Consider the following 21,660-nt stretch of genomic DNA (forward strand, 5'->3'; position numbering starts at 1 on the left):
GTCAGTGGAGAATCAACTTCAAAAACTTAGTTCCAATTGAAGATGCTTATGATGTTTTTATTACTAGTAGACAGTGCAAATGTAAATTGCGAAAGAAAAAGCAAACAAGCCGACACGTGTTTCGCCCATGTGGCCCATTGGCCTTGGGCTTTCTCAAGGCGGTTTTCAATAAAGAGCAAGGTCTGCCTGCTAGTGGGTAAATCAGTCTCTGCGGTCTCGGAGAACAAAGCTGTCAGAAGGGTGACAGCTTTGTTCTCCGAGACCGCAGAGACTGATTTAGCCACTAGCAGGCAGACCTTGCTCTTTATTGAAAACCGCCTTGAGAAAGCCCAAGGCCAATGGGCCACATGGGCGAAACACGTGTCGGCTTGTTTGCTTTTTCTTTCGCAATTTACATTTGCACTGTCTACTAGTAATAAAAACATCATAAGCATCTTCAATTGGAACTAAGTTTTTGAAGTTGATTCTCCACTGACGTGGACCAATTAAGAAGGCACTACCCTCCACCATTTGTCAAATCATTCTATATCAGAAGTGTCAGAATTTGTTGATTTCAGAAGCATCGGAGTTTGCTAAAGGTCATTGTTTGGTCAACAGCGAGAACCAAACAAAATGCTGTGTTTTCTTTTTCTAGTAAATAAGCAAATTGTGAGTGGGCCCAATTGTGCACCAGTGCTGCAATAGAAGGACACATCTTCTGCGGTGGCATCATTTTGTAACCGATATTAGGCCTACTGCTAATTTTTTGAATGGCTTTGATTGGCATGTTTTTTTAAAAACGTTATTTATTTATTTTCAAGATTGTTACAGTACAAATTCACTATATAGAACAATACAGTGGTGTGTAGGCGACCACATGCTCAATTAAATCATGACACAAAACAATTCTCCTGATCAATAGTGGGGTGAGCACAGCGATGCCTGACATATTTACAGAGACAGCATTCAGCGTTAGATAGATAGACAAATTATGCGGTTTTCAATGTGACAGTAAGAAGCAGTGAGTCCCCTCAATGTGCATTAATGCTGATTCACAAATTAAAACTCCTCCAGTTCCCAATTAGGTCAAACAATTAAATAGCGCACTGTGTGATTCAAACAGGCCCAGTGTCAACCCCGGCATCCACTGTGACATCGGAGTCACCGACCTTACACGAACCCAATCAATAAATGGTTCCCAGATCTCCTTGGGCCTAGAGGTAGGTGGCATTAGCTCCCAGTACGTTGCTAGCTGAGTCTGACCATACGTGACCTCTCTTATCCAGTCCTTAATTGTGGGTTTCCTCCTTTTCCCCCAAGCAAGAGCTATCTGTCGTTTGGCAAATAGCAGTAGCAGCGCATGTAGTTTTAGTTTTTTAACGTGTGTATCTCTGACATATCCTAATAGACCCAACAGCGGTGACGGGGTCAATGCAAGATCCAAGATCTGGTTTATGGACTCAAAGATTCGGAACCAATATTCAGTAATGGCCGGACATTCCCATGCCATATGAAGGAACGAGGTGGCAGATGTCCCGCATCGCCAGCAACAGTCATCTTCCCTGAGTCCCATTCTATGTAGACCAATAGGCGTTCTGTAGTAGCTGTGTATAAATTTGCTTATAGTTAGGTGATAGTTCAGTCATTTGAGCACAACAATATGACCATTGGTCATCAGTCAAAGGGAGAGGTGACTCAGTGTTCCACTTAAATCGGGCACTGGAGGTTGCCACCGGTGCGTCAGTCTGCATACGAGTGTAAAGCCTGGTGATAAGTTTGCGCGGCGATGGTGTACTCAGTACGCTTCCCAGAGCATTCAGTGTAGTTGGCTGGGATGGGAAGTCAGTGTGTAACGCCCGGCAGGCAGCCCGGATTTTGTGATATAAAATATTCTCCCGAAAGATACCCTCAATCCCCCTTCCGCACTCGGAGGGTCTCTGAACACCCCATCTGGATATAGGTCAGCAAAAGTATGAAGTGACGTGGCTTGCGCAATTCTGCTGTTTATCTCATCTCTGACGTTAGGTGGCATAGGATTCTGAGCGAGGGGGACAGAGGGAGCATACAATATCTGTACACCCGCTCTTCTCCTCAGCCCATCCCAAGCCCATCTAAGTGTTTCAGGAGTGTCAATGCAATCTGTGGGCTATTTATAGTTCTGATACACTGCCACCCGAAGAGGAACAGGCGCCACCGCAGCTTTCTCCACAGCTACGTGAGGCTAAAATCGCGTCTGGTGTGCCCAATATTGTAAAAATTGCGCCTGTGCACATAACGCGTAAAGTTTCATGTCTGGGACACCCAGCCCACCCTGCTTGGTTGGTAGCGACAACAGTTCCCACGGAATGTATGACGTTACAACGCACACTTTTACAACGCATGCACTTACAACGCATTTTTTACAACGCATAATCCATTACAACGCATGACATTACAACGCATGACACTACAACGCATTTTTAAAAAATACCTTTACAACGCATTTCCATTACAACGCATACTACCTTTACAACGCATACCATTACAACGCATAATATTAAATTGCATTTAAGGTAAGTATTAGATAGTATAGGGGTAAAAGTTACTTTTCTAACTCCAGGGGGTGCAACAGTAGGGTAAGTGTTGGATAGTATAGGGGTAAAAATTACTATTCTAACTCCAGGGGGTGCAACAGTGGGGTAAGTGTTGGATAGTATAGGGGTAAAAATTACTATTCTAACTCCAGGGGGTGCAACAGTAGGGTAAGTGTTGGATAGTATAGGGGTAAAAATTACTATTCTAACTCCAGGGGGTGCAACAGTAGGGTAAGTGTTGGATAGTATCGGGGTAAAAATTACTATTCTAACTCCAGGGGGTGCAACAGTAGGGTAAGTGTTGGATAGAATAGGGGTAAAAATTACTATTCTAACTCCAGGGGGTGCAACAGTAAGGTAAGTGTTGGATAGTATAGGGGTAAAAATTACTATTCTAACTCCAGGGGGTGCATCAGTAGGGTAAGTGTTGGATAGTATAGGGGTAAAAATTACTATTCTAACTCCAGGGGGTGCATCAGTAGGGTAAGTGTTGGATAGTATAGGGGTAAAAATTACTATTCTAACTCCAGGGGGTGCAACAGTAGGGTAAGTGTTGGATAGTGTAGTGTAATATTATGCGTTGTAATGGTATGCGTTGTAATGGTAGTATGCGTTGTAATGGAATGCGTTGTAAAGGTAGTTTTTAAAAATGCGTTGTAGTGTCATGCGTTGTAATGACATGCGTTGTAATGGATTATGCGTTGTAAAAAATGTGTTGTAAAGGTAGTGCGTTGTAAAAGTTGCGTTGTAAAGGTTGTTCCCCGTTCCCACGACACCCTGGCTTGGCCTCCCACCCATACCAGAGAGATCAGTAGCGACCTCAGAGTCTTAAAGAAGGCCTGAGTGAGTATAATTGGTAGATTCACAAAAAGATATAAAAATTTCGGCAGCACTCTCATTTTAACCAATGCAATTTTACCTGTTCGTGACAGTGGGAGTTTGGCCCATAGAGTCACCTTTTCTTCCAACCAAGCAATAGCCCTACCATAATTTAGGTTCCAAAGCTCTTGTAAATCCTGGCTTAGCCAAATTCTCAGATATTTTACTGTATCATTTTCCCAGTTCAATAGGAATTCCGAGGTTACAGCCTTAGTATTATCTGTAAGAGGAAATATCACAGATTTATTCCAATTTATAGTTATACCCGACAGACCGCCAAATCTGATAAACTCCCTCAATACTATGTCCAGGTTGCGCTCAGGGTCTAAAACATAGAATGACATCATCGGCATATAGTGATATTAAAAGACTGTGAGCGCTGAAACCTATTCCCTTATCCTTGTGGTGTTGTCTAATGCGCACAGCTAATGGCTCTATCGCAATGACGAATAATAGGGGGGACAGCGAGCATCCCTGCCTCGTACCCCGTGTGATCTGAAAAGGGTCGGAGACAAGATTGTTGACCCGCACCCTAGCCAATGGTTCAGTATATAGTAGTTTTATCCACTTGAGAAGTTTTTTCCGCTTGAGAAAAAGGGGGCCAAAACCCATCCTTGCCAAAATGCTGAATAGATATGGCCATTCGAGTGAATCGAAGGCCTTTGTTGCATCCAAGAAGACCCCCGCTGCCTGTACGTCAGGATGTAGATAGTGCAAAACTGAAAACACCGTTCTAAGGTTGGTAGAGGTGGATCTCCCTAGTATAAAGCCCGATTGGTCCGGTAAAGCTATCATGGGGAGCATAGACTGCAATCGATTCTCTATCAACTTAGCTAAAATTTTAACATCTACATTTATAAGTGACAATGGTCTGTATGAGTCCAGATCAGTTTCCGGTTTTCCCGGCTTTAGTAAAGTTATAATAATAGCTTTGCGCATTGATTGAGGTAGTATACCCGCATCTTGTGCTTCTCCGTATACTGACAGGAGTTTAGGCGCCAGTTCTGCAACGTACGTTTTATAAAAGGCAGTCGTCAACCCATCCGACCCAGGGGCTTTGTCTAAGGGCAAGCTAGTAATGACATTAGTGACGTCTTCAACTGTAAACGGTAGGTGCATATGTTCTCTGTGTCTATCATTAAACCATGCCAGCGCCAATGAATCTAAAAATTCCTGCATTCCATCCGGGCATTCGGTTTGTGTGGCTGTATACAAATGGGCATAAAATGATGAAAACACTTCTAAGATAGCTGAGGATCTCCTGACAGTGCTACCCCGTTTGTCAATAATTTCGGGAATAAAGGCCGTGGAGCGGGGAGCTCGAAGCATACCTGCAAGTGTACACCCCGGTCTGTCCCCCTCCCCATATCTTCGTGTTTCCGCATATTTCCCTAGGAACTTAACCCTTTGCGCTTCCTCCTCATATTCTAACAGTTTGACTTTCAATTCAGCCAGCACGGCAGACTCGCCTCCATTGTGTATGCGCGTCTCTAGGTCTTTAATCTGAGACTCTAAAGTACCCGAAGTGGTTCTAATGGCCTTGAGGACTCCTGCTTGTCGAGAAATGCACTTCCCCCTGATGACCAACTTGAATGCCTCCCACAGCGAGGCCTCAGTGTCCACGGACCCTGTATTTAATGTAATGTAGTCTGTTATATCAGTGCGTATTTCTTCCTTAAATGCCTCATCTAAAAGCGCCTGTGGGGGCAGCCTCCAGGAAAATTCCCTACGTATAGTATTAGGTAGAGAGAGAGTCAATAGATACGGCCAGTGGTCCGAAATGGTTCTCGATAGATGCCTAACCTCTACCACCCAACTGGCCACATCCCTAGTCATCAGCCAATAATCAAGACGAGACCAGGCGCGGTGATATTCAGAGAAACATGTGCCCTCCCTAGTCAATGGATTTTGTAGGCGCCAAATGTCTACCATGTCACCCTCATCTAGTAAGGCGTTTAGTGCTTTACTGGCCGCGGGGTGGTGTGTCCTCGCTGTGCCTTGCCTATCCAAGTCATCATGAAGGATGGCATTAAAGTCCCCACCCCATAGGGTCGTGGAGTAACCAGTAGTCTTCACTTTGGCCCACACTTCCTTAAAAAAACAGGTGAGTCTATATTAGGGCCATATAGCGCTACAATCGACAGCAAGGTACCTCCCAGATAGCCCTGTAGAATAATGTATCGACCATCCGGATCCGTGTAAACCTCCCTTTCCCTCCAGTCTAGGCCATGTTTAATCAACACTGCCACCCCCCTGGAGTAGTTTGAATATACCGATGCATATGCTGAACCCCATCTTCTGTGTCTCAGTTTCGCAGAGGTCTGGGAGCGGAGATGAGTCTCCTGTAACAGGTATAAATCAATATTGTGTCTCACAAGATATGCATGAATCAATCGGGAGTTCCTACTGTCATTGAGCCCGCGTATGTTCCAAGTTAAACAGTTTATTTTAGTCTTGTGTTGGCCAGTAAGGTCACGCACGTGTTATCACTGTGTTTCATCCGACATATGAACATTTCTATGTTTCCTGTGTCAAACCAACCATTGCATGGCCGCACACCACCAAACCAATACAAAACCAACCCCGCCCCTACCCCCCCCACCCACATCAACCCCCCAATTAGGTTGAAGCATATCCCCCCCCTGGCAAAACAAAATCCAGAACACCACAGGGAAATTTCCCATGGGGACGTATGAGTAGCGGCCGACATCCCTACCATAGTAGGTTGGCCAAGAAACTGCAAGGGACAAAATCTGCCATGTGACATACTGGGAATAATCGTGCGGTCTGTGGCAAAAAGAACTGACCCCATCTCCATCATGCAGTTACAAGCAGTAACCCCCCTCCAATGGCTGCAGTATCAGACAAATTGTTGCCCATGGAATTTCGTACTATCATGTGAGATCCAGCTCATATAATAATCACCGGCTATATTCAGCTAACATTAGTAAACTAGCAACCTATTATAAACCAATTGTTCATAGCAGTTCAAAGGCGTTCTCCTGTACCTAAACGTGAACAACAACAGAACCCAAGATTGTGGGCAAATACGATAAGAATTAGGAAAGTGGGAAACAACAGCACACATACCAGTTATTGTCACTTAGCTGGCTATCAATCAATCAATCAATCAATCATGGCATTTGTAAAGCGCACTACTTACCCGTGAGGGTCTCAAGGCGCTAAGGGGTGGGGAGTGCTGCTACTGTTCGAAAAGCTAGGTCTTGAGTTTTCTGAAGGTCAGTAGGTCTTGGGTCTGCCGTAGGTGGATGGGGAGGGTGTTCCATGTCTTGGCGGCGAGGTGGGAGAATGATCTGCCGCCGGCTGTCACTCTTCGGATGCGGGGGACGGTGGCGAGGGCGCGGTCGGTGGAGCGGAGCTGGCAGGTGGGGGTGTAGAAGCTGAGTCGGCTGTTGAGGTACGCTGGTCCGGTGTTGTGGAGTGCCTTGTGTGCGTGGGTGAGGAGCTTGAAGATTATCCTCTTGTTGATGGGGAGCCAGTGCAGGTCTCTCAGGTGGGGTGTGATGTGGCTACGGCGAGGGATGTTGAGGATCAGGCGTGCGGAGGCATTCTGGATACGCTGTTTCCGGAATTTGTCAGAGGCTCCTGCGTAGAGGGCGTTTCCGGAGTCCAGTCTGCTGCGGACGAGGGCCTGGGTGACTGTCCTTCTCGTTTCGGTGGGGATCCACTTGTAGATCCTTCGGAGCATGCAGAGGGTGTTGAAGCTGGAGGAAGAGACGGCGTTGACCAGCTTCGTCATGGAGAGGGTGGAGTCGAGGATGACTCCTAGGTTGCGTGAGCGGTCGGTGGGTGTTGGAGCTGTTCCTAGTGCGGTCGGCCACCAGGAGTCGTCCCAGGCCGAGGGGGTGGATCCGAGATTGAGGACCTCTGTCTTGTCCGAGTTCAGCTTCAGTCGGCTGTTCCTCATCCATTAGCGATCAGGTGTTTCTTCAGATCGAGAGCCAACTTTTTTCTCCTTGCCACCCACTTGTTTGGCAAATTTCAAGGCGGATTTGGCGTCCGTGAAAAAGTGAGCAGAGCCATCATAAAATACTTTGAGTTTAGCAGGGTAGAGCAGGGAATATGGGATCTGTGCTTGCAATAGAATCTGCTTTGCTGGCAAGAATTCCCTCCTGGCTGCCTGGACTGCTGGAGTGAAGTTCGGATAGAAGGCGACCTGGTTTCCTTGATGCGTTGTGTTCCCCATTATGCGGGCCTGACGCAGAACCACATCACGGTCTTGGTAATTCAAGATTCTTGCCAAAATGGGGCACGGCGGGGCTCCTACCGGTGGTCGGGGTCCTAAAGCACGGTGGGCTCTCTCCACAGCAAGCACCGGTGATAGGTGTGCAGCAAACAGGTCCCGTATTAAGTCAGCCACATATACTTCCATCTTTGTGATCGCCGTCGTCTCCGGAACTCCCGTGATGCATAGGTTGTTGCGATGCGATCTCGCCTCCAAGTCCTCATTCTTGGCCCGGATCACACTTAGGAGTCTGTCCATTTGTGATATTTGGTCTTTAGTTTCAACCTGGAAGTCGTGTAGATTGGATTGTTTATTTTCAAGCACATCCAATCTGTGCTTGTGCCCTCCTGTCTGGGTTATCACCGATTCCATCTGGGTTGTTAGAGTGTCTAATTTTGCGTCTATGGTGCGCAGGCTGGAGCGCATTTTTGTAACATAAGTGTGCGCATGTCCTCACCTTGATCGTCCTGCTGCCCCTCCACAGACCCTCCAGTGGCAATCTCAGTGTCCGACTCCATTTGTCTCGTTGAACGACGATGTTCGAAGCTAATTTTGGGCTGCTTAGCATCCTGTTTGCCCATGGTGACTCGGTGAGTCCAACACCTCCAATGCGTCGTAGGTGGTGAGCAAAACCCCTCCTGTTCCAGGCGTCACAGTCCACCCGCACAAGCCTCTTCCACCTCTATTATCCCACGAATAACTGATATGCGGTTATTACCTAGCACCTAGTGTGTGTCCATGTCTCTACTAACCCTCTTTTCCAAATATGGTCTTGGGGTCAGGCGAAAACTCCTAGGCCGCGTCCCATTTATAGGCCCGCCACCAATGACGACCTGAATCAGGCAGCTCCTAAAGTCCTACGCACCGCGCCTCCACACCGCTTCTCACCTCAGCATGCCAGTTTTTCTGGTGCTCCGACTTGCAACGGCCAAGCGATAGATTTGCAGATGGCGCGCAACCAGTAGTTATCCCCGGGGTTTACCTCGCTAGCTCTCGCAACGGCGGCCGGCCCGCACCTCGAAAGCAATGCTGCGCCGTGTCATCGAGAGCCGCTATCAGTCAATTAGGTCCTTCCCCAAACGCTCAGCGTATCTTCTCGCTAGGCCCAGCTTGCACACTCAGCTCGTGCTCTCCTCTAAGCGCCGCTTCCTCAGTGCGTGCGGTCCGCCACTCCATACATCCACAATGGCGCACTCGGTCGTAAAAGGCCTCTCCCAGTCCGACATGTATAGTTCAAAAGTGCCCCTTAACCACTCACTGTGCCTTGGCAGCAATATTGAGCCGTGTCTCACTCCTCTCCCAATCCGTGCCGCAGCCCCGCCGACGCAATCAGTAAGCTCACACAGGCCCTCAATGAAACCACGGCCTCAGGTATACGGGGCTTCCGCATCTCGGCTCCACAGAGATCGCCCTATTCCTCGCTCATTTCACTGCGGGACACCGATCTCGACGTAGTAACTACGGAATCAGCTCAAAATCTCTCCGCTTGTTGCCTCAGGTGTTCCGACTCCAAAGTTGCGTCAGGAGCAGAAATTCGTCCCTGTTCAATTAGCGGATTACTGAAGGATTATATCTCGGCCGGCGGAGCTCGCTCACAGAGCAGCCGTTCCGCAGCCCGGCAAGCCATGCCCCCCCTTGATTGGCATGTTCCATAGTCATGCCTGGACCAAATTAGTACCTGTTAGTGGCTATGCATATTTTCAATCTCAGCAGTGGCTGCAGCTGAAATCGTGAACCTTTCTATAGATTCTGAGATCAATTTGTAGTTTGGAATCAGAAAATAATCCCCGAAATGTAGCAGGGCGATCATTGGTAGACAAAATCTCTTGCATGAGGATATATAGACAGTGATTATTTTGAGCCAGTGGTTTCCCGTGCTTGGCACTGGCACTTAGTGGCCAGCACAGGCACTTATGACAGTCGCCGCATGGTGACGCTGTTTGTCTAATTTAGAGATTAGCACAACAACAGTTGTTTACTAATTCAATATGCATTAAAAATGACTGATACTTGCTGCCTAAGCCATTCTTATAGCTTTGGGGGCCTGTAATAGTCTCAGTTGTCACACTTGTAGGTGTGTGATGGCAGTAGTAGTGTTAGTATTGCCATTGGCAGCGTTGGCACAGGCAATGGGTGATGGAAGCTGCAGTGACCCCTTGACGAGGGCCCCAGCACTTATGTTTTTCACCAATCAAGTACTGTATATAGAGCACATTCTGCACAGGGATTGTGGGGGGTGTATTGAGTAGTAGCAAACACTGATGCTTGAGGTATTAGTTGTAGGTACTGTTGGGAGATCATCCCTCTTGTTCAACAGGTACTGGGTCGATAGATCGGTTTCCTGCTTTTCTTTACCGTGTAGGTAGTGCTGCATGTCATCTTCACACATATGGTCTGTGAAGTCCAGAGTGTCGATCATGGCTCTGATATCCACTTATGGCGACCATATTACTTACATACCGTGCGCTGTACCTCATGGCGTCCTCCAGTGTATTATGAGCATGGTCATTTGATCTGAGGGACCACAAACTTTAAATGTCTCATTAAGAGTAACGTGAAGCGTGGGTTACCATTTGTGTCCCAGTACATCTTTTCTTTGAATCTGCTGCACCTTTGTGTATTAATCACACCTCTTTTTGTGTCTTTCAGATAACAGGAGTTATCCTACTAGCTGTTGGAGTATGGGGAAAGCTCACTTTGGGCACGTACATCTCGCTCATAGCTGAAAACTCCACCAACGCACCCTATGTCCTTATTGGAACGGGCACTACAATCATCGTCTTTGGCCTGTTCGGATGCTTTGCAACATGTCGAGGAAGTCCATGGATGCTGAAGCTGGTAAGTGAACATAAGGGTATTTCATTAAAGTGCTTCACTTTCAGGGTCGATATTGCAAAGTTCCACAATATCTCCAAAACATTAACAGAGAAACTAAGATGTCAGAGAGTTTACTTTCCTGAATCCATTATTGTTTAGTGCCCATTCTCTGTTATGTCCGCAGAATAACACTTTCCACCTCAAGCTTATTTCTGGTCCTGGGTCCTGGTTCACCAATTCCAGGTTGTTAAAGTCAGAAATCTACTCTCATAGGATTGCCCCTATGTTTGGCATAGATTGCTGACTTTCAAAGGGATTCACAAAGAATCCCACAAGAAGTTCTGAAAATGCTCCTAGTGTAGGTTTGCAGTGCTAGAAAATGGAGGCATGTGGCCTGTCGACTAAACTCAAAATTCTGCATGAGTATGTCATGCAAAAATGTGCATTTGCATAAATAACTCGTTTTTACAACAGAGACAAAATTGCTGTGGACAATTCCTGTCCCTGGCACCCCAAAAAAGAGTGTTCTCTCCAGTTTGCCACCTTTAAGGGCACCCTTCACAGGAACAAATTTGTGTGATTTTCATGGGTGAGAAAATAACTACAACAGAGGAGATCAGAGCCCACTTCATTGTGAGCTGACCAGGTGCTGGCTGGCACCCAGTAATTCCACTTGTTTTCCTCTTCATAAATTTCTCCTGCTGGAAGCCGGTGGGATTTCTGCAAGGAAATGGACCTGGAATTCAGGAACTGCGTGCAGGAAACGGATCAGAAATACAGGCACCCTCATTTTACTCTCCATTTTGGCTCTGACTACCGACCAAATGTGTTAACTTTGAACCCAATGTTTTGTTCCCTCTATACCAGTAATCGGGCCCATAGTCAACTGACCTTCCCACTTTTAACGTTAGAATTATTTGAGCAGTCCATGTGTCATTCACAATTTGCTTCAACCCACCAAACCATACAGCATGAGGAATACCCCACTTCCTGTCTAGCACCGTGAATTACAGCATTTTGCCTGTTCACATGTGCACTTTAGTGATAGGGCTGCTTTGCTACTTTTTGACTTTTTATATTTTTTGTTAAGAAAAAACATCCGTGGTTTTGCCAGTGCTTGTTTTTCTTCTCTGACTGGAGCCAGACCATTAGAAAGAACATGCAGGGCAGAATAAGTGAGGCATCCAGCATCTGGCAATGCAAATAGGTGACCAGATAGCTATTGGCAGGTGAGCTAGTAAAACAAAACGAAATCTTTCTATCACAAATGCTACCATAAACGAAATGTAGAAAAAAATTCGATCAGAAAGTGCACAAGTAGCTTCATCCATTGAGAAAATGATCGAAGAGTTAGGATGAACATTGCAAAGAGGAGTAGAAGTAAAAGAAAAGCTCAGTGAAAAAGAAAAACAAAAGCAATCAGCGGCAAAAACAGAGGGCTTAGATTTGGTGGTGTGCAAGATTCACGGATTGAGTGAAATTTCGGAAAACCTTTTTGAGATGCAGATTAATGAAATGTGAACCTGTCATTTATCACTATATTTTAGTGCAAAGTTTATCCTAGCATCAATTTTGGATGTAAGGACACATTCCTTGCTGAGAAAAGTGCAAACAATACAACAGAACCGAGCAACAGCTGCTCCTGTTCTGATGTTGTTTCTGCAAAAGAAAGATAAATTACAGAAAAAAAAACATAATTGGGAAATTCACAGTTTTTTTTGTTTTGCCAGGATTTGCTGGTTCGGTTTCTATGTTAGTCATGTTTTTCACATGAATGATACCAAAAGATTCTCTTTAGTATTTTGTAATTAAAGCAAGTGAATGCCTCCACAAACTTCAATAGGCCTGAATCACTAGAAGTGTGGCACAACTAAATGTCTGGTAGGGATGGGAAAGGATGGATTTCCTTTTGCAAAATGAAGATTTTGATTCACACCAGAAATGTTTCCAGATTTTGTTAACAACTCAGATCCACTTACTCCATAAACGGCCTAGTAAGGGGCGTTTCGTGTGAATAAACAAAGATGCTCGCCAGGCAGCGTGGCTATTCAAACTCTTCTTCAAAACCATTAAGTTAGAACTTTGTGGGTAGCCATTCACAAATATTTACATCATTTTACCTATCTTGACCGCAAATAGCATTTTTTTTCTTTCTTTCTGTTTTTTTGTTTTTTGCAAAAGTTATATTATTGGTTGCTGTGCCAGCAGAGTGGGATCGGCAGGAAAACTTCGCATTTAATGTTGTTTAAGAGAAGAGGTTTCTCCACAGTGGGATTTTTTTTCTGTGAAAAACATGAAAAGCTCGATGTAGGTAAACATGATGCAGGGAGGAGTATTTAAGTTGTCTCCTCAGCTTTTTAAAAGCAGCTAAATCAAAGGCATGAAGGTGCTCTTTGAGGCCAGCGGAGAAAAATGTATACAGGAGGAAATCACAAAAGAAACTTCCGACTTTTTATAAAGTCTGTGCGATTGAGAAACCTTAGCTTTATTTATGACTAACTTTTTTTTGGTTTATTCATTGCTTTATATCGCGAGGTCCCTTTCTTTGAACCTTGTATTTGGCGAAATGTACTTCCAGGACCTTCTAGTCTCCTTGTGAATCAATAGGGATAACAAAATAAAGTGATGTCTTGAAAATCTAGAATTTGTTATTTAAGATTACGTACCAAATTCAGTTCTGAATTATTTAACGTTTAAATTGTCGACACTTTAAAAGCATTCTGCTAAAGTTTAATAAATTATAAGGCAGACTATACAACACTAATATAAACACTACAGGGATTATTTATGAGTGCCAGCGCCACTTTTGCACCGCCGTTGCACTACTTTTTGTGATGCAGCGGCAGCGTAAAATATGTGCCAGGTTGCAGATATGTTACTTTGTAAAGCCCTGCGCCACATTATACCTGCATCAGGTATAATGTATGCAGGATGGGCGTTCCCCCGCAAGTAAACCTCGTAGAAGTGGCGCAGTGAAATTTATCACCGCACCACTTCTTGGATGCCAGTGCCTCAAAACCTTACGCCTGCATCATAGGAGGCGTAAGGGTGACGCAGTGCCATAGGCACAGGCCTACCCCATGCATTGCTGGATTTGCGCCATTCTTACAATGCTACCTCACTGCGTGGGTTTTGCCGCAACAGATATGGCAGCATTTCTGACGTATCTGTCTTTACTTGCAACAGGGAGCACTGTACATTAAATACGGCGCATCCATGGTGTTGCAAGAAGGGCGCATAGATGCCGATGAGTCAGTTTCTCATAAATGAGGCACTACAACTCTTGTATGTAAGTTAACGAGTAACGCTCAGTTCTTGACTCTATAGATTTTCATGCTATTGTAAGCAGCTGTTCTTTGTAAACCCTTGCACACCCACACCTTCTGCTTGCATGTTCTTTGGTAGCGATAAATGGCAATAGGTGGTGTTGCGTGCATGGACAGTGGTGTGAAAGGTGGGTCAATAACACAATATTGAACTGTAGTTACAACAGTGCTTAATTTGAGCCTGTGGTTTCCGGGGCTCTGCACTTAATTGTCAACACTGAGGCGTGTAACTGCTTGCCACATGGTGGCTCTGTCTGTCTAATTTAAAGATGAGAAGAAAACCAGTTGTTTTTTAATCCAATATATAATGAAAATGACTATTGACTGCCGCCCAAGCCAATCATATAACTTTGGGGGCCTGGATTAGGCTGAATTGTCACACTTGTAGGAGTGTGATGATTAGTAATTATGTTGGTACTGCCATCAGCAGCGCTGGGAGGGGCAATGTGTGGTGCCAGCTGCAGTGGCCTCCTGACGAGGGCCCTGGCACTTATTTCTTTACAAATTAAGCACTGAGGTACGATGACAGAACACAGGTTTGATGGAGTAAATGGACATAACCTATCTTTGCTATTTCAACACTTTGTGGGGAATGTGTGTATAAAGTTGTTGCACTTCCGTATCTCTAAATGGGAGTAATTGTTGATTTAAAGAAAGAAATCAGGGCTCACTCATGACATAACAATCGGTTACCTACTCAATTTATATAGCCTGTACTGTGAAGCTATGTCTCCTATAAACATTCTGTGCACCGTTTCACCTTTGTGTTCTGTTTATCACCTTTCTTTTAGTATGCTATGTTTTTGTCCCTGGTGTTCCTGGCTGAACTAGTAGCTGGCATTTCCGGTTTTGTTTTCCGCCATGAGGTGAGTAAAGTTAACTTTGTGGTTTTTTGTTTGTTTTTTAAATGCCTATTTCTTCAGCAAACTTTAAGGGATACATTTCATATTGTTCCTCAAAATGTTAGGTTTCAGCGATCTTTGACCTAGGTTTCGGAATATGTGTCTGTTTAATGGCGCGCAAACAAAATAATTTGTCAGGATTTTATAAACTTATTTCTGATTCACCGGCCTCCTGTAACAAGCAGGTGGAACACTGCCACCTTGCGGATTGCTCTTGAACTGACTGTTTAACTCTATCGTGTGTTCAATTAGAGAAACTCACACAGCCCCTTAAGGCTGTAGTCTAAAGTAGGTTCAGTTGCACAAAAATGGTAGACCAGGCAAATATTTGTGGGTTTGTATTTTTCAAGGAGTAGCTACTTTAAAACATCTAGCTGTCAGCATGTTCTAGAAGGAGGTATTCATTGGAAGAGGGGGGTCTTGCATAACCTCACCAGTCTTCCCCAAACCCCTAGAAACCTCATCGCTGCCTTTCCACTGACTAAAAATAACAAAATGAGCACGGAAGAGTTTCCAAACAAGTTAAATGTTTGCATTGGTCCAAAACTGGTTCGGTAGTTGATAGTTCGCTGCTAATTGTGTGCTTTAGAACTTCGGCCAATGCAACTGGCTGCATCACAGAAAGTAGAGCCTGTCGATACACTGAGGTGTATCATGTGCATTGCTGTGGATTTCTTGACATAGCCTCAGCACACTGTGGAATGCTATGCGCCCCATAAGAAAGCCTTATGTACAACTTGAAACAGACTTGAGACATTTATTAGCTCTGTTCTAGTCACAGCTCATATGATGGCCTTAGTATTGACTCTTAGGCCAGCTCTACTATTGGTTCACAGGTAACTCTAGTATTGGCTCTTAGGCTTCCCATGGCACCCGCTCTTAGGTTGGCCCTAGCATCTACCTTTAGGGTGAACCTAGTATCCCTTGTTATGCTGGCGTTAGCATGGGCTCTTAGGCCGGCCCTAGTACTTGTTCTTAGTCAGTCCTTAGTATCAACTCTTAAGATGGCCTATGGTTGGTTATCAGTTTGGCCATTATATCTGTTCTTAGTGGGCTTAAGTATTAGTTCTTTAGCTGGTTCTAGCATGCGTTTTTATGCTGGCTCTAGTACACACTCTTAGGGTGGCCCTAGCTTCTTCCTTTATGGTGGACCTAGTATCTGCTCTTATCCTGTCTCTAGTATCAGTTCTTAGGCTGCCTCTAGGATCCTCCCTGAGGCTATCTCTAACATTAACTCCTAGGCTGGCTCTAACATCACGTCTTATGCGGTCTCTAGTATCAGTTCTTAGGCTGGCTCTAGGATCCTCACTTAGGATATCTCTAGCATCAACTCCTAGGCTGACTCTAACATTAGATCTTAGGATGTCTCTAGTATCAAGTCTTAGTCTGGCTCCAGAATCCGATCTAAGGCTGCCTTTAGTATCAGATCTTAGGCTGGCTCTAGGATCCTCACTTAAGCTATCTTTAACATTAACTCCTAGGCTGGCTCTAACATCACATCTTATGCTGTCTCTAGTATCAGCTCTTAGGCTGGCTCCAGAATTCGATCTTAGGCTGCCTTTAGTATCAGATCTTATGTTGGATCTAGATTCGGATTTAGGCTGCCTTTGGTATCAGATCTTAGGTTGGCTCTAGAATCGGATTTAGGCTGCCTTTAGTGTCAGATCTTAGGTTGGCTCTAGAATCGGATTTTAGGCTGCCTTTTGTATTAGATCTTAGGTTGGCTCTAGAATCGGATTTTAGGCTGTCTTTAGTATTAGATCTTAGGTTGGCTCTACAATCGGATTTTAGGCTGCCTTTAGTACTAGATCTTAGGTTGGCTCTAGAATCGAATTTTAGGCTGCCTTTAGTATTAGATCTTCGGTTGGCTCTAGATTCGGATTTTAGGCTGCCTTTAGTATTAGATCTACGGTTGGCTCTAGAATCAGATTTTAGGCTGCCTTTAGTATTAGATCGTAGTGTGGCTCTAGAATCGGATATTAGGCTGTCTTTAGTATTAGATCTTAGGTTGGCTCTAGAATCGGATTTTAGGCTGCCTTTAGTATTAGATCTTAGGTTGGCTCTAGAATCGGATTTTAGGCTGCCTTTAGTATTAGATCTTAGGTTGGCTCTAGAATCGAATTTTAGGCTGCCTTTAGTATTAGATCTACGGTTGGCTCTAGAATCAGATTTTAGGCTGCCTTGAGTATTAGATCTTAGGTTGGCTTTAGAATCAGATTTTAGGCTGCCTTGAGTATTAGATCTTAGGTTGGCTCTAGAATCGGATTTTAGGCTGCCTTTAGTATTAGATCTTAGGTTGGCTCTAGAATCGGATTTAGGCTGCCTTTAGTATTAGATCTTAGGTTGGCTCTAGAATCAGATTTAGGCTGCCTTTAGTGTCAGATCTTAGGTTGGCTCTAGAATCGTATTTTAGGCTGCCTTTAGTATTAGATCTTAGGTTGGCTCTAGAATCGGATTTTAGGCTGTCTTTAGTATTAGATCTTAGGTGGGCTCTACAATCGGATTTTAGGCTGCCTTTAGTACTAGATCTTAGGTTGGCTCTAGAATCGAATTTTAGGCTGCCTTTAGTATTAGATCTTCGGTTGGCTCTAGATTCGGATTTTAGGCTGCCTTTAGTATTAGATCTACGGTTGGCTCTAGAATCAGATTTTAGGCTGCCTTTAGTATTAGATCGTAGTGTGGCTCTAGAATCGGATATTAGGCTGTCTTTAGTATTAGATCTTAGGTTGGCTCTAGAATCGGATTTTAGGCTGCCTTTAGTATTAGATCTACGGTTGGCTCTAGAATCAGATTTTAGGCTGCCTTTAGTATTAGATCTACGGTTGGCTCTAGAATCAGATTTTAGGCTGCCTTTAGTATTAGATCTTAGGTTGGCTTTAGAATCAGATTTTAGGCTGCCTTGAGTATTAGATCTTAGGTTGGCTTTAGAATCGGATTTTAGACTGCCTTTAGTATTAGATCTTAGGTTGGCTCTAGAATCAGATTTTAGGCTGCCTTTAGTATTAGATCTTAGGTTGGCTCTAGAATCAGATTTTAGGCTGCCTTTAGTATTAGATCGTAGTGTGGCTCTAGAATCGGATATTAGGCTGTCTTTAGTATTAGATCTTAGGTTGGCTCTAGAATCGGATTTTAGGCTGCCTTGAGTATTAGATCTTAGGTTGGCTCTAGATTCGGATTTAGGCTGCCTTTAGGGTCAGATCCTAGGCTGGGTCTAGCATGATGTCTTAGTCTGGCTCCAGCTTCAGCTCTGAGGCTGTGTCCATCATCATCTCATAGGTTGTCTCTAGTATGAGCTCTTAGGCTGACCTCAGTGCCTGGTCCAACACTTGCTCTGAAGGCAGGTCCTAGTATCCACGATTAGGCTCTTAGTCAATAATGAATTGTTTATACTAAATTCATCTAGGAGTAAATGTTTAAAAAACTTAGTGTCTTCTAATGTTACTTTCAGATCAAGGACACCTTCCTTAGGACATATACGGAAGCTATTCACAACTACAATGGGAAGGATGAAGCGAGCCTTGCGGTGGATGACATCCAAACCAAAGTAAGTACCGCTCTTTCTAGCCCCCCTGAGTTAAACTTCTGTATTATCTCATATGTGCTGCATTTGTTAATGCCAAAGCTCCATTGGAAAATTGCTCTTGTTATATCATTCCTGCAACCACAGCTGGAATGTGTGTGATGTGAGTGAAGGGGCTGAGGATGTTGCTACGTATAAGTGAGACTGTGTGCATGAATGAAATACTATGTGCGAGGTCAGATACTTCACCTGTTCCTGGAAACCCTCTCGGGTGATTAGTGCGTTATACAATTCACATAACATAACAACATATCAGAAAAGCTTAAATCTAGTGAAAATTCTAGGTTTTATGAGATTATAGTAAAATTGATCTATACCTTGTAGGTTTCCTCCTGTGTTCTAAGTAGATTTCTGACTTCCAGGATTTTACAAAACTCTCTGTGGACACCATGAAAACCATAAACATTTCTATGCCTATTTCTCCTCCCCCTGAGTACTTCTGTGGTTCGCAGGGCAGGCACTGTGCAAAAGTTAAGTTTTGCAGACATATGATGTAGACAGAACATCTCATTTATTTATATTTTTCTTTACTTGAAAAAAAAGGTTCCAGGTGTAGAATTTCCAGTCCCTACCCCTAATCAAACATGGCGGCATTCCAGTTCCTTTCCCCAGCCTGTAAACACTCTATCTAGCTCCCACCTTTTGTAGAATATTTATGCTTCTATTGAAAGAATGACTACACCAAATGATTTTAATGCCTCCAACGTTCTGACTGTACAAGTAGCTCATGTGGCACATCCCCGATATCCCCCTAACCTCATAATGTCATTGCCCTACTCTTAAACTTCCCAGAAGGCAATAGTGGACTTCCCCTAGTGGTATGGGCAATTTGTGGTCAGTAGAATCAGTAAACGGTGGTTCAACTTTGTGGGAACCTCAGGAGAACTTAATTCGGCTAAAAGTTGTGTGAATCTGGTCTTAACCCTTTCCAGAAGATTGCCACTGAAGAGCCACTGTTATACAACAGGGACATACTAATTCTTCTGGAAGATGATGGAACTTTAGATCATTTAATATTCATTACAAATACGTCTTCCATTCGGAGTGGTGGAGTTTGCCCACACAAAGGGCAGCAGGGCCGAAATGTGCCTCTGCTTCAATGACGAGAACATCAGGCTACCACTAGGAGCTGCCAAACCAATGAAAGAGATCACATGTAACACCTGTTGTCTTCAGTGTCCTGAAAATTCAAAAATGTGATCTGAAGCTCTCTAAATAATATTATGAATAATCATTATAATAATTCTAGTAACCTTGTAATAATAATAATAATAATAATAACAATAATATTAGATATGAGTATGATAATGATTGTTATTGTTCTTATTAAATATTCAGTCGTGAAATTTCAAAAACGTGATATGAAGAATAATATTATTAATAATCATCATAATAATCCTATCAACCATGTAATAATTTTAATAATAGATATTATTATGATGATCATGAGTATGATTATAATTGTTATTGTTGTTAATATTCAGTCCTGAAATTTCAAAAACGTGATATGAAGCTCTCTAAATAATATTATGAATAATCATTATAATAATTCTAGTAACCTTGTAATAATAATAATAATAATAATAATAATGATAGATATTATTATGACTATCATGAGTATGATTATGATTGTTATTGTTTTTATTAAATATTCAGTCATGAAATTTCAAAAACGTGATATGAAGCTCTCTAAATAATATTATTAATAATCATAATAATAATCCTATCAACCATGGAATAATAATTATAATAATAATAATGACGATAGATATTATTATGATTATCACGAGTATGATTATGATTGTTATTGTTGTTATTAAATATTCATATCATTATTAGGAGTAGACTTATGATTGTTATTCTTGTTATTATATTGTTTATGGCTATTATTATGCTTATTGTTATGAAACCACAGATAACTTACAGGTGAAGAATGCTATAGCACTTCTCCATGCTATCTACCTTGTTGTGTATTTTAATTCAATTGAGTATATGACGTATTTTCCATGAAGTTATGTTAGATGGCAAAGAAACAACATTACTTATCAAACAGGGACATTTATTTCGAGGTGGCATTCTGTTGTGTTAGGGGTGTCCTAGTATGCTCTAATTTTTTCTTCTATACTAAAAATTTATTTGATGTAAAGTATTATGTCCCAACAATTGCACCTGTCTTTTCGGTTGTATTTATTCTGCACGTTTGAAGTGGTAGCTTTTGTCCATTTTATGTTATACAAAACCTATACAGGAAGGTAGGTGCACCACTGGGATATTCATCATTGTCCCTTTTTCCCTTTGAAGCTGCGCTGTTGTGGGGTTCAGAGCTACTACAACTGGACTAGTAGCAGTTACTCGACTGAGTATGGTATTCCTTCAAGCTGCTGCTCAGACCTCAACGACTGTAAACCTGAGGACATGCGTAACATGACTATTGCTGCTACTAAAGTCTACCAGAGGGTACGTATTGATCTGGATGGTACCAAGAAAGTTGCAGCCAATGAGTGAGTGACGTAGCACATAACATTGATTGTGGATCCTTCTGTGACTATCAACATGTGTCAACTTTCAAACTTAAGAAGCATGGGCAGTGTGTTCTTCACAAACATGCCAGTGTGTAAAACCCAGCTTTCTGTATGCAGATATCCTAAGGAATGTTCACTTGAATTCTGCCCCCAGGGCACTAGGAGGGAATTTGCCCTGGAGCCACATGAAAGGCTCAAGGTTGGTGGAAAATACACAAAGGAGGCTGGAGATCTGGATATTTAACCAGTCCTGGCTGCACATGAAGAAAGTCAGCAGTAGGGCAGTACAATCGATATGCAAATCAGAGCAGAGTTCCCTCTCCTGCCAATCTCAATGGATATTCTTGGTTGATAACCACAAGAGAGACTTGCTGCATCTGCTTTTAGAGTAAGGGAGAGTCAAAGGTAGAGCTAACCTACCCATTAGAGGACTGTGGCCCATAGCCAAACCCAGACATTTAAAGAGACCAAAGATTAAGAAGTGCAAATAAGAAAAATAAGGCAACAGGCCTGCTGCTTAACTACAATTGCCAAAGGCATAAATATTCTCCTAAAATAAGATTTTCCACAGCAGGATCACATGGACACATGAGGAAGACTGTTGGTTCTGGAAATTGAAATATAGATGCTTCAGGGTCATAGAATGATATGCCTGGCTGGGAAACCATGCACATCCTCATCCCTGTAAAGTTAGGGATTCTTCTGAATGAAAGTGTTGAAAGGATATAGTGTAGTTACTAACGAGTGAATATAAGCTGTTCGCTCTTCTTGGAAATGCAAGCACCGTATTCCTCTGCCATATAGAAAGTGAATTTTGTGTTAAATGAAAGTGAATA

At 43.3% G+C, this 21,660-nt stretch overlaps 1 protein-coding gene across 1 annotated transcript in view; it reads left to right on the top strand.

The window, feature by feature from the left end:
• Window positions 1-21,660, top strand: part of TSPAN7 (tetraspanin 7) — a 217,142-nt gene that overhangs the window by 174,891 nt on the left and 20,591 nt on the right. Inside the window, exons 2-5 of the mRNA XM_085622917.1 lie at window positions 10,327-10,515; window positions 14,612-14,686; window positions 18,171-18,266; window positions 20,604-20,759. Of these exons, the coding sequence (XP_085479043.1) occupies window positions 10,327-10,515; window positions 14,612-14,686; window positions 18,171-18,266; window positions 20,604-20,759 (516 nt within the window). The remainder of the gene's footprint in view (window positions 1-10,326; window positions 10,516-14,611; window positions 14,687-18,170; window positions 18,267-20,603; window positions 20,760-21,660) is intronic.

Source organism: Triturus cristatus, chromosome 8 (assembly GCF_964204655.1).
Source record: "Triturus cristatus chromosome 8, aTriCri1.1, whole genome shotgun sequence".
Taxonomy (NCBI): Eukaryota; Metazoa; Chordata; class Amphibia; order Caudata; family Salamandridae; genus Triturus; species Triturus cristatus.